Source organism: Simochromis diagramma, unplaced genomic scaffold (assembly GCF_900408965.1).
Source record: "Simochromis diagramma unplaced genomic scaffold, fSimDia1.1 OVJJ01000481.1, whole genome shotgun sequence".
In the NCBI taxonomy this organism is placed as follows: Eukaryota; Metazoa; Chordata; class Actinopteri; order Cichliformes; family Cichlidae; genus Simochromis; species Simochromis diagramma.
This window is the reverse complement of record NW_024386898.1, coordinates 1,876,665-1,889,679: the sequence shown is the minus strand read 5'-3', so window position 1 is coordinate 1,889,679 and position 13,015 is coordinate 1,876,665. Positions and strand designations below refer to the sequence as shown.

The window sequence follows — 13,015 nt, the reverse complement described above, 5'->3', positions numbered from 1 at the left end:
ATTTGACTCTCTTCCGTGGATGCGTTAAGAAAATTGCAAATAATTTGCGGTGTTTGTTGTTGCTCCTTGGAGGAGAGGTGAGGTGGACAGGTTTGTAAGTCAAGGCTTTTGAACGCGCTGATTAAAACGTCTTTCTGTGGATTTCCTGATTGTGGTAATAATGTGGCAATCGTTCTCTTCCTCTCGGTTGTAAAGCCCACCCACATGGGATTGCGAGCGAGATCAATCAAATGCAAATACTGTTAGATCCAGGACTGCTTTGTTGTAATGAATTCTCTGTCTACTCTGCTTTGTCTCAGATTTGACCTGATGTCATGTCAAATAACGCAAAGATGCCAGCAAACGCTGCTGCATTTCCTCTGCCAGCCATTATATCATAGCTAGAGGTGCTGAAGTGACCTGTATCTGCTCTGGTATGGTTGTCTAGTGGACAGCGAGGGGGCAGGGGCCATTTGCTCTATCTCCCCCCTTCTGATTTAATCGCCCCACAGGGACCTGCTTAGGCTATCCACTTCATGATTCCCATTTGGTGGTTAGAACCCTGATGGGGGTGTTTAAGGCTTAACGTCCCCATTTGTTTTCCTGTAGGTAATCGATGGCAGACTCAGGGTTACAGCTAATGTGATTTATGTGTCCTATTTCCACTGTTATGCTTCATGTACAAATTGTCTTCGGTGAAGTAAATTCCCCAATCTTCTCCCAGCTTGCTGACACTGAATACCGGCTGCCAAACCCAAACGATTAATCCATGTTTGTGTCCAGGTCCTTTTGTTTTTTTCCTCTTAAACAATCTGCAAATCATGACATGCTGTAACAGTGAAACTTGAGTCACCCCTTATCACTCATCTTTATGTACAATGAGCTAAAATTTCAAAGATTTCACCCACACGTCTTGCAGAAACATCGTTTTAAGCCTCACATTAATGGGAAGGTGTTTCTATTTGGATTCGGTGCAGAGCAGCACAGTGAAATTAATCATACCCCACTCTTGACTCTTAAGTAAATCATCTGCAGTCGAAACACAAAGCAAATCTAATCAGCCTATTCATTCAGTGATGCATACCCTTGTAATTATGCCACTACCTGCAGCACTTAGGTGCACATTAATACCCTCTTTCAGTGTTGCTCTGGGGGAACATTGATGCAATTAATATGAATTGTGTGAGAAAACGGCATACTGTGTTTAAATGTCGGACAATAAAACCTTAATCAAGTGGACGTATGTGCTGTATCTTTGTAAAAACTTTGAGTAAAAACCTTGTAGATATTTTCTTCTTGCAAAAATATCCTAATATCGCCCATCGACTGTCGGGGAATTAGGTGAGAGAGGGGTCCACAAACAGTGACCACAAATGGGAAAGTAAAGAAAGTAAAGTTGCTTCTTGAGCTACGAATTGCAACCAGCCATAAGGAGAGTCTCCTCTTGAAAGCACATTTTCTTATATCTCCATTGTTTAGAAAACACACTTTATGTGTTATTTAAGCTGAGTTCAAGGTACAATGTGCAGCGGTGAATTCCTCCCATGATATCTCTTTTGACAAGATGAGAAAACACGTTTCTCAAGCTGCTGCACTCGGTTGTCAAGGGAACATTTCTGAAAAATGGAGTGTTATGCTCTGAGAAAGCATGCTCAAATATTTGCATAAAGCCAAATACCATGTTTAGAGACAAACAGATTGAACTGCAGGTCCAAAAGACGAGATGACGAGGCCCCTGCTGTAGCCGTTCCATTGCTTTTCTCTTTTTGTGCCTTCTGATAGTTGATTGTCAATGCTGATGCTAGACAATATTATGGAGAATGTGACTGGGGGTTTATTGTCTGCTATCTGTTGTGTTAGCTGCCTGGAGCTGAACTGTGATGATGCAGTGTCCCTGTCCAAGAGCCAAGGACAGTCCTCTGCAAGAGGCTGAGCAGACTCTGATGGACGAAGGAGAGAGGGCACAAGAGGACAGAAGACTTCTGAAGCACTCTTGGCATCAAATATAACATCTTGCTTGTATAACAGTATAATTACATTAATCAAGACTGAGATCTTTGACAGGAGCTGACAGTAAAAAAAACAACAACCCCCCCCCCCCCAGCATAAACACGTGTGTAAATCAGCTTTCTATAAAAGCGACAGTGATGTGATATCCTCACAGATTTAAAGATGACGATACATAAATGCTGAGCATTTATAACTGAAGATAGAGAACAGATGTGACTCAGTCCGAGCCCAGGTTAACTGCCCTGTTTAATGGAGAAGTTATATAGTCTTGGACTCCATTATATATATCACAAAAGGCATGTAAATGAAGATATAAATTATATATTAGTGGACGAGATGTGGGAGGAATAAGAAAGAGGAGAACACGCGGTGTATCAATCTCCATACTGATTCTAGGGGGAGTGAACCTATTAAGATCACAGGGCTGTTCCCGAGCGGTATAGGCAAACCATCTACTGATTTACATTACAATTCAGGCGTTCAGCCGACACTGATACCCATGTGACTTTGAGTGAAAGAGTGTAGCAGGTGTAGCACCTACCGTAAGTGCCCTGCTCATGGACACATTTCTGTTAGTGTGTGTCTGCTGCCTGTTGTGGGGATCAGACTTGTGACCTTTTCCTCAAACAACCACCCAGCAACCATCTTTAATAATCAGTTAAATATGTTGCAGTAGCATTTCGTACCAGCTGGTATTAAACTGATGACTGCAATGTGTTTGATTGTGATTGTTAAAATGCATTAAAATGTTGTGGATGGAACATCAACTTTACAGTTTGCAAAGAAGGGTATAATTCATCATCATGGCCCAATTATGGTCGATAAATCCAGAGGAAATAGTCAATAAGCAATCTGTTGAAAGGCAAATGGCTGCTTCACTTGACTTCTTTTTCAGACCTCCATATGCTTCCATGATAAAGGCATGATAGAAGTTATAAACAGCCGTGGTTGCAGGTGTCAGCTGATGCGCAGCTGGTAATTCTGTAACCATATCCATTTGAGTGCAAAAAAGAAAAAACAACAAATAAAAAAAAATCAGCATGATTGATTGCAATTATGTTTTGCTGTCATTCCAGAGTCGGATGAAAAGTGCAGCCACGGTTGCATAGAAGACCAATAGTTTTTGACTCTTCAATAACCGCAATTCATGAAGTGAGCAGTAAATGGCTTCATACTGTACTAATGAAAGCAGTTTGGTTCCTCTGAGGGAGGATTATCCCTAATTGGCCCAGCTGGATAAACAGAGCTGGTGGTGTTAGCATACTGCATGGCAAAGCAAACACACCAACCTATTCCTACCTTTCTAAAAAAATTAACTTTCTTTTTTTTTTTTTTGCAAAGGTATTATCTCCAAGCCCAGGCATTATTACATCTCAGGGGATAAAAATGTTTCCTTTGACATTTGGTCCCACCCAGCACATCTCCCGGTGTTCCTTTTTCCTCTCCTCAGTTCGTGTCATTCTTCCTCCTCGTCACTTTTCCCTCCCTTTCTTTTTCTCTACGTCTGTACCTCCCCATCTCTTCTCACCCCTCATCTCTTTGGGTTACTGGCCCTGTCTTAGTCTCCTGATTCAGTGCTCCATTGGTAGATCAATAGAAAGGCTCTCTGTCAAGAGAGGCGTTGAACCCCCCCCAATACCCCCCATCTTCCTCTCTTCAATCCCCCTCCTACCCCCACCCCAACCTCCCCATGTCTCCCCAGATGACTGCAGACACACATCCTCCTGGGAAGCTGGCTTTCTACATCCCATACTGGAGAGCATCTCCCCCCCTCTCCTCTCCGGATCACTTTTCATCTCCATTCACCTCGAACTTGGGAGAGGTAGAACTGCACGGCGCCATAATGGGCTTTTTAAAGAAGACGGAGACCGGAGGCTTTTTCTGGGAGCCAAAACAGAAAACAGCCCGAGAAAATAGGATATCAGTGCAAGACACAATGTGAAAAGCAGAAAGGGAAGTGAGAGAGGTAAAGAAAAAGAAAGGCAAGGGAAAACAGGATGAGAGAAAGAGAGAGAAGTTGTGCATTCAGCTAAGCTGCAGAACGCTGGCTCCCTCCCCAACCCCTTTCCCACCCTGCTTTTCTCCACCCCCTGGAAAAGTGTTCTGTCTCTCTCTCTCTCTCTCTCTCTACCTCTTTTCTCTCTCCTCTCTGCAGCTGTGGTCTGCTGAGCGTCACCTCCACACAGCAAGTGCCTTTACTTGGGCAGAACAGGGAGAAGGAGCGTAGCTGTGAGAGAGACACACGGAGAGAAAGGGGGAAAAAAAATCTCAGGAGTGTGTCTCAACGCACCAGAGGAGCATCTCTCTGACTTCGGAGAGGGCTGAAGAGCGCACAGAGACTGACGGGCAGAGACAAGCAGCGGCGTTGGAGTATAACAGTGCTGGTGGTGTTGGCAGAGCACGCCGAGTGGACACAGGGGAATCCACCGGCGCTGTTGATCCTGGTGTCCCTGGCAAGAAAGAAACAACAACAAAAAAACTGCTTGAGCGGGAGACAGAAAGCGGTGCAGCAGCCAGGATCTCGCCAGGGGGGCAGCATTTTACAGCGACAACGAAGCGTGGAGACAGCTGAAACCTGCGCGCAGACACACTCTCTCTCCCTCACACGCGCGCATGCACACACACACATGCAAACAGTGAGTGTGAGCGAAAAGGGACGCTCGCGGTGCTTTCAAAAGAGCCACAAAAATCCTTCTTCTTGTGAAACGCACATACTTGCACAGGAAAACAACACAAAACATTTCATCTTCTTCGGCCAGGGATGGTGGATGATGAAGGAGGAAACTTCTGGAGAGGAAATTGTCTTTGAAGCAGGACTTACTGCTGAGGTTTTGTATTTTTAATCAACTTTGTCACCACCACCCTGTTTTTTTCTTTTTGAAGTTGGGGCATTTTAAAGCCTCCGTCTAAGCACAACAACTAAACAACCTCTATTCTTAGAGGCAGAAATTGAGAGCTGTCTTTGTGACCATCAAGATGTCTATTCCTGATTCGGTCTGATTGGTAAGTGGATTATGACGGCAAGATTTGGGGATTTTTCTTTCACCTGAAGAAAGAAAGAAGGAAAGAGCGACAGAAACCTATCCATGATTGGTGGATTTATGGCTGTCAGAGAAGGAGAGGATCCCTTGCCTTTTCTCCTCTCGTCTCCTGTGGATTACAGATGGGCTTTGTGATCTCCCAGTGCAGTCTCATGGATGATCGCTCGCTGCCAGTCATTAGGATAAAGTACAAAGAGGGACACAAGTGAGTATTCAGCTGGATTTTTATCTCTCCAGCTTAAGCTTGCATGAAAACAAGGGTGTCGAGAGTGAATCTGTAACGAGAGCACATCGCAGCAGCTTTTCTCTTTTAATAAGAGAAACTGCAACTCGCTGATTAAACTGTTGTGTTCCCTGAATAATTATCAGAGCGTAAAAAGGTAGGCACATCCTGAGATATTAATTCACAGACAAGTGAAGCTGTATGTTTACAGACCGTTTACCAATTAACACAATTTACTAAATGAGGGGTGCTGTCTACCCGGCAGGTGGCTTGGGCACAGGCGGAGATTGATTGAAGTGATCTGTGTGAATCCTATTAATGCATCCTGGATTGTGGCCAAGAAAGAAGCAATGGAGGGGAACACCGCTGTCTAGCAGCGCTATCTGATCTGCCTCTCACTGGACAACTGAGGACCCTCTGCACTCCCTCTTCAACGACACTCCTCCTCCTCTTCTTCTCAGACAGGCAAGGATGGTACCCCCGCCTCCCACCAACAAACCCCACGTGTGCTTGTCCACCATTCTGATCATGAGCAGCATGGCGCTGATTGATGCCTACCTGGTGGAGCAGAATCACGGCCCCCGCAAGATCGGCATCTGCATCATGGTGATGGTGGGAGACATCTGCTTCTTAATTGTCTTGCGTTACGTGGCAGTGTGGGTGGGCGCCGAGGTGCGCACAGCGAAGCGAGGCTACGCCATGATTCTCTGGTTTCTTTACATCTTCGTGCTGGAGATCAAGGTCTACTTTGTGTATCAAAACTACAAAGCAGACAGGAAGAGCTTGGACGCTCTCGCGAGGAAAGCCTTGACCTTGCTGCTGTCTATTTGCATCCCAGTGCTGTTTGTGGTGCTGGTGGCTATCGACCACATGGAGTATGTTCGAGCCTTCAAGAAGCGCGAGGAGATCCGTAACCGCCTCTTCTGGGTGGTGGTGGACTTGCTGGACATACTGGACATCCAAGCCAACCTGTGGGAGCCACAAAAGAAAGGGCTTCCTCTGTGGGCCGAGGGCCTGATGTTCTTCTACTGCTACATCCTCCTGCTCGTGCTGCCCTGCGTGTCCTTGAGCGAGATCAGCATGCAGGGCATCAACATTGTCCCCCACAAGATGCTCCTGTACCCCATCCTCAGCCTTGTGACCATTAACATCATCACTCTGTTCATCCGCGGGGGGAACATGCTTTTGTACAGGGACGCCAGGGTATCTGGGATCCTAATAGGAAAGAACATCTTGGCCATCATCCTAAAGACCTGCAGCTTTGTGCAGTACAGGAGACAGTTGCAGAACGCTCCTCCCGCCTTCGGGGTCGAGCTGCAGAAAAACTCAGTGGCCCACGCTCGCCCTGCCCCCACCCCTCCTCAAGTGGTAATGCAGGACCAGACACCCCTCCCCGAGGTGACTACTTGCGAACACACATGACAAAACAGCGGGGCGAACCCTGGAAATGTCAATACAAGTGTATATGACCCTCAGGACACTGGCGGGGCACAGTGTTCCACACCTTTTAGGGCATGCGAACACTCATGTGAACACACGGGAGATCAACATCTCCTCTGATGCTTCATGGCACAGAGAACCCTGCAGACACTTAGTGATGATAGAGCGTCGGATCCAAAGCTGTCATTGGTGCAAAATACAGTATTATTTGTGACTTTGTTAAAGCGTTTCCTCCAGTAAATCCAGTTACCTGTGTATTTTTTCTAATTGTACAACTGAAAGAAAAAAGAAAAACAACCTATTGCAACTATTGCAAGATTAGAGGAATATATTTTTGAATTGTGTGTGTTGCATTCTAATCTTAAATTTAAGGGTCTGTGTGGTGTGGTGTGCATTTTCTGTTCCTCGATTGTTCCTTGTAGTCGAGGGCTTCAACGTGTCCGATTTAGAGGGAGCAACCAATGAGAGAATCAAACAGTTAAAAGCTTTCTCTGGAAAGAAGTGTTTTTATATGTGATTCTTTGATAAAGTATTGTGTACAAGATAAAGGCTCTCCTGCGCTCTCACTGGCTGTAAAAGGGGTTTTTCATAAAGGCATTTGAAAGTTACTGGACCAATCGACTATATTTCACCTTTTAATTAAAATTCAGCAAATGTTCTTTAATTAACCTGGGATACAAAGAAAGACAGACAATGATTTTTTCCCCCCCCTTTTCTCACTCTGGTTCAATCTACAATTAGAGGCTGCTTAACTGGCAAACTGGTGCCTTTGCAGTGTCATTCATCTTGAGAGTGATCATACATTCCAGGGTGGCAATTTTGGGGGACATTTGAAATGAATTATCTGCACAGTTATGAACCGTTTTATCACAGCAAAAGGCTCACTGAGATGCAGTTAGCCACAGGATAAAGTACACAGCCGAGGGCCGGCACTGCAGACGGATAAATGATTCCCAAATAAGGAAGCCCGTTTAATATCCTCCTCAGGCAAACAGTAACTATCTGTGCTTGCGCTTCGTGGCGGCAGCAGTTCTAAGCACTGTCATTTTGTTCCTCACACAAAAGACAAAATGGATACCTCGGTCCAGTGATGTGAATCCACGCAACAAGCCAAGAAAACATCATGTCTTCTAATATGATAAATCTCTTTCGGCCCTCAGCTCTCCGCCACCAGTTGAGTCAGAGCTGGAGCTTGTTTCCAATTTCAGTGATGGACACGCTTAAATTTTTTGCTAAATCTCAATATGAATGTCAAAGACAGAAAAAAATGCTGGGAATGACATATTTGCTGCAAAGAATATTTTTTACTGGGCCTTCACTATCTATCCGAAACATAAAACTGAAGGTCAGGTGCTTTAATTTGATGCAGTGCACAAATGACACTGGCAGAGGTGCCACAAAAATGTGAACAATGTTTTTGCAAAAGGTTCCTGCTCTTGTTCTTTTTATTTTATTTTATTTTTTTTGCATAATCTTTCTCACTGCATGCATAATGTAAAAAGCACAATGATTATCGAAACCAGTGTTTTTTTTATCTATGCAAGGCTCAGTTACAGGAAGGTAGCAGCGTTTGGTGGCACAAAACAGGCTGTTGCATTAAGACTGCTGCAGCTAGCATTATTTTGTCAGTGTTGTTGGCTTGTAAAATTACAGCATCAGCAATTTGGACTATAATACACAATTGAATTGTATTGTTTTTGCAGAACTGATGCAATGAAAAGAAAGCATTCATCCTTTAAAATAGTATTTGTGATTTAAAACAATGATCAAGTGTTTTTTTCTGAAACTGGCAGCCTTACATCTCTCGCTGTATGGAGGACCACATAACAGCTTTCTATTGGGTTCTACAAACAAAAGGAAAACTTTGCCATTTTTGCAAAAAACAAACAAACAAAAAAACAAACCCAAAACAAATAGTTTGTTGTATAAATCAAAGCATGAAAATCCCTATATAAAGGGGGGCCATTCTGTTCCTTTCCAGCATATTTTCATCTTTTGACTCCAGTAGAGTAGCTTTGCATAAGTCACAGGTCAAAAATAATTCTTATTTCTTACACAGCCCCTCACTTCATCCATTCTGTGAAACCAGCAGTTTTACCCCCCCCCATTCCCTTTCCTTTAGGACTACTTTCTTCTGACTCTCTGCCCTTTTCAAACAGATGTTTGGAGCAGCGGGTGGATGAGGAGATCCGCTCATTAACATCACACGCAGCCGAGAGAAGGAAAAACTGCATTTTTACATACACTAATCTCCTTATTTGAAACTTATGATGTATTTATTTAAAATATAAACATTCATCACTGCATGACATAAACTCACCAGCCAGTTTGTTAGGTACACCTGTTCAAGCTCTCCATCCATCCATCCATCCATCCATCCATTTTCTTCCACTTATCCAATTCAGGGTCACAGTTGGGCTGGAACCTATCCCAGCTATTTTAGAATGAGGGGGGGGCACATATCGCAAATTTATCACAGGGCTATTACAGTTCTCATTAATGCAAATCTCTAATCAGGCAGTCACATGACAGCAACTCAGAAGATTCAGGCATGTAGACATGAAGGTAAGGGAAAGTTAAAATTGAGCATCAGAATGGGAAAGAAAGGTGATTTAAGCAACTCTGAATATGGGATTGTTGTTGATACCAAACAAATGGACTGAATAAATGATAAATGGACTTATATAGTGCCGTTCTAATCCATTTGAGTGCTAAAAGTTCTTTATACGACATTTTCCATTCACCCAAGCACTTTTTTCTACATAAGCGCTTTCTATCTAACAATCACACTCTGAGAGATGCATCAGAGAGCAACTTGGGGTTAGTGTGTTGCCCAAGGATATTTGGAATGCAGACTGGGAGCAGTCAGGGATTGAACAATCAGCCTTCTGATTAGTAGATAACCTCCTGAGCTGCAGCCACCCCTTAGTAGTTCAGGATTTTAGTATTTCAGAATCTGCTCATTCAATCGATATCTAGGTTTTATAGAGAATGGCATGAAAAACAAAAAATATCCACTGAGGATAAATCCCTCAATGATGTCAGAGGAGAATGGTCGGACTGCTTTGAGGAAAACAGCAGTATTTCAAATGAACCCTTCTGCATACCTTGTTACAAATAAAGGTATGCAGAAGCAGAAGGGCTACAGCAGCAGAAGACCACAGCAGGGGTCATTCGATATCTGCAGTAACTGTGTGATGCTATAATGTCAATATGGTCCAAAATCTCTGAAATGCCACCGTGAATCTATGCCACGAAGAAATAAGGCAGTTCTGAAGACAAAGGATGGTCCAACCCAGTACCACCAATGTGTATCCAACAAAGTGGCCAGTGAGTGTATATGTTACAGAAAATACAGTACTGTTCAAACATCTTGAGCCACCTCTTATTTCTTTATATTTTGCTTGCAAGGAGCCAGACAAAGTGCATTTGAGCAATAAGCTTCTATAAGCTTTCTGAAGGTTATTCAAACATTTTCTTTGGACATTGGCTATTTTTTGTAAACCTGTTGTCTCTCACCATTTTAGAGGTCTGTTAAGCTACTTAACACAGACCTATGACTCATTCAAGGATAAAAAAAAGACATCTAACTCGAGGAATGAACCAGTGTTGTGTCTACACGTAACAGAGAACTTAGCAGAGAGCCAAATTTAAATTCTATCTTTAGGCACTTTGTTACTTGCAGCCTGTCACAAAAACAGATGATTTGTTTTGATTTCTTTAGTTGAATGTAATCTGAAAAATGCCAAAGATAACACAGTTTGACAGGCACAAAATACGCTGCCATGTTCTACAGTATGTTGACTCCTCTATGACAAGAACTTGGTGACAGTGGGAAGGAAAAACTCCCTTTTAACAGGAAAAACCTCAGGCAGAACCAGGTTCAGGGAGGGGCAGCCATTCACTGCGACCAGTTGGGAGTGGTAGATGGCGAACTGTAGATGAATCCACTTACTGTGGACCCATCAGAAATGGTCTCAGTGAAAGGGTGGCTGTCAAGAAGCCATTCTTAAGAAAGAAAAACAGGAAGAAAAGACTGAGGTATGCCAAATTACACAAGAACTAGACTTGTCAGTGACAACAGGCCTTATGGAGTAATAAGTAATGACAGAACAAAAGGCAGCCAACATCCAAAGAAGAGGTTTGAATGTCCTTGAATGTCAAGAAGCCTGGAGAACTATTTCTGAAGACTTCTTAAAGAAATGACACGAAAACTTGCCTAAGAGAGTTCAGGCTGTGTTGAAGAATAAAGGTTTGTCAAACCAAATACTGACTTTAGAATTGTACCGCAAACAAAAAGCTTACCACTTATCTTGTCCAATTTTGAAAACACAGGCTACAAACACTATGTACTTAATTAATTTCATTCTTCTTTTATGTAAAAACAAAAGAAAAATGTAAACGGAGAGAACGCATTCTGCAACTTCCATTCATCCTGCAGTACCAAGATTATTTCAGGACTCCTGCTTCCTAATGACAGAGTACAGGCACAGATTTCAAGGGTGAAAGACGAGTGCAATGCATAAAGAGCAGAGAAACTGGAGAGTTTAGGGCTACATACATGTGCGCACTCATTTGCATTATCCAGGTTCCAGTTCATGTGACCTGCGTGCCATTTGACTGTGTGAAGAAACAACTGAACACACTGTGCTGAGGAACGTTATGCAAATTAATGCTAAGATTCAAACTCAGGTCCTTCTTGCTGTGATGTGACAACTGAACATTTCTGACACCCAACAAAGCACACTCTCCTTCCTTCCAAGTAAACTTCATGCACAGTCCAACTGCGGCATGTTTAACACGGTTATGCTTTGTTTCACAATAACAAGTGATTTTTTAAAATTTATTTAAAATTATGCATATGGTGGGTTGCCATCAGTGCGACCAGATGATGTAGTACAGTCACACAGCAAAACCAGATGGCTGGAGAAGTGATAATGAGCTCATTCTGGCTTGCTCCAAAAGCCTTCACTTGCTTACAGCATATAGAGTGTTAAATCAAACATAAATAGAATATCAGTATATCTATTCCTCTGCTATCACTATATAATTGCACATCTGGCAAATTACAAAAAGCTTTTATTCTTTTTTTTTAAAACTTCTTCTAATCATCTGCAAAGCACTTACTACTGTTTATGCCAGTCTAGGTTTATTATCTTAAAATGGTTTTAAAAGCATGAAGATTATCTACACCTTGAAAGCCCGGCTGTCCCTTTGGACATTCACCCAACCCAATCAACCCCCACACACCACTGCGCATCACCCGTCCTGCACTGCCAGCTCCTGAATGAACGTTACATTCATCCAGATGACTGTGGGGGTTTTTTTCTTGATTTGCTTTGCACTCTCAAATGTTAATAAACTGGAAAGGCTGCACCTCCACACTTACTACATTAACACTGACAAAGCAGCCCATGCCAAGCGAGCGAGCGGGGAAGACAAACAGCTGCAGTAAATTCACAGCCTGACCTTCGTCAGTCTTGGATGGCGGGTAACAAATGTATTTTTCCATGGGATGCATGTTAGAGCACGAGGAGGACAAAGCGGCGCAGAAAAAGAATGGTCACCGAGTATTGATTATGCTGTGTAGAGGATAACTGATATTAGATTTAAAAAGGGCCACTTTCCCAAAACAAATAACGGGGATGTTATTTGGATACAGGAGATTTATTGCGACGCTGCAATACCGTGTGTATTTAAAGCTTCTCTGTGATGCTGCAACCAAACAGTGGTGCAGTCAGTTCACGTGATTATGGATGCTTTAATCTAAAATTTAGATGCTGTGCACATGAGCAAAGCAAAGAAAGGTCACAAAGTCTGCAGTCTGAACTCATCCCAGTCCTGCTAAACACATGTGCGCGCTCTGATTTTCCGAGCACGTGAACATTAGCTGTGAGCAACATCCTCAAACAGTTTTGCTGAAGAGTCGTAATTACCCGCTTTTCACTCGAAACACTCGTGCAACTTATCTTTTTCAGCACATTCAATCACCAGATTACAACCAGCGTAATTACAAAACAGATTCCTCACACATCCCCTCAGCCACGCATGCATGAATTTTACGAGGAAAGAGCCGAGGGCACGGTTGCTATTCGCAATGCCCCTGCAACAGGGAAGGTTTCGCTATCTTGTTCGTGCACAGTTCAGCGAGGATTAACAACAGCTGTGAAGTGTGAACCCAGCAGAGGATCAAGCCTGTGACTCGCAGCTACAGTATGATCTTTCTAATAATCAGGTCACTCTGCTGGACTGCCAGCAACTTTCAGTCGACCCAACAGGGAAGCCAGGCGTCGGAAATGAGACCCAGTCGCTCCGAGCGCTG

At 43.3% G+C, this 13,015-nt stretch overlaps 1 protein-coding gene across 1 annotated transcript; it reads left to right on the top strand.

Moving 5' to 3' along the window:
- Nucleotides 1–3,998: 3,998 nt before the first annotated feature.
- On the top strand, nt 3,999–12,242 carry LOC120735290 (transmembrane protein 121). The gene is made up of 2 exons (XM_040034590.1): nt 3,999–5,235; nt 5,519–12,242. The coding sequence occupies exon 2, from the start codon at nt 5,725–5,727 to the stop codon at nt 6,673–6,675; it is 951 nt and encodes a 316-aa protein (XP_039890524.1). The 5' UTR covers nt 3,999–5,235; nt 5,519–5,724; the 3' UTR covers nt 6,676–12,242.
- The last annotated feature ends 773 nt before the right edge of the window (nt 12,243–13,015 follow it).

Excerpts from the sequence above, each read along its gene's own strand:
- LOC120735290 (XM_040034590.1), top strand. The coding sequence starts at position 5,725 with ATGGTACCCCCGCCTCCCACCAACAAACCCCACGTGTGCTTGTCCACC.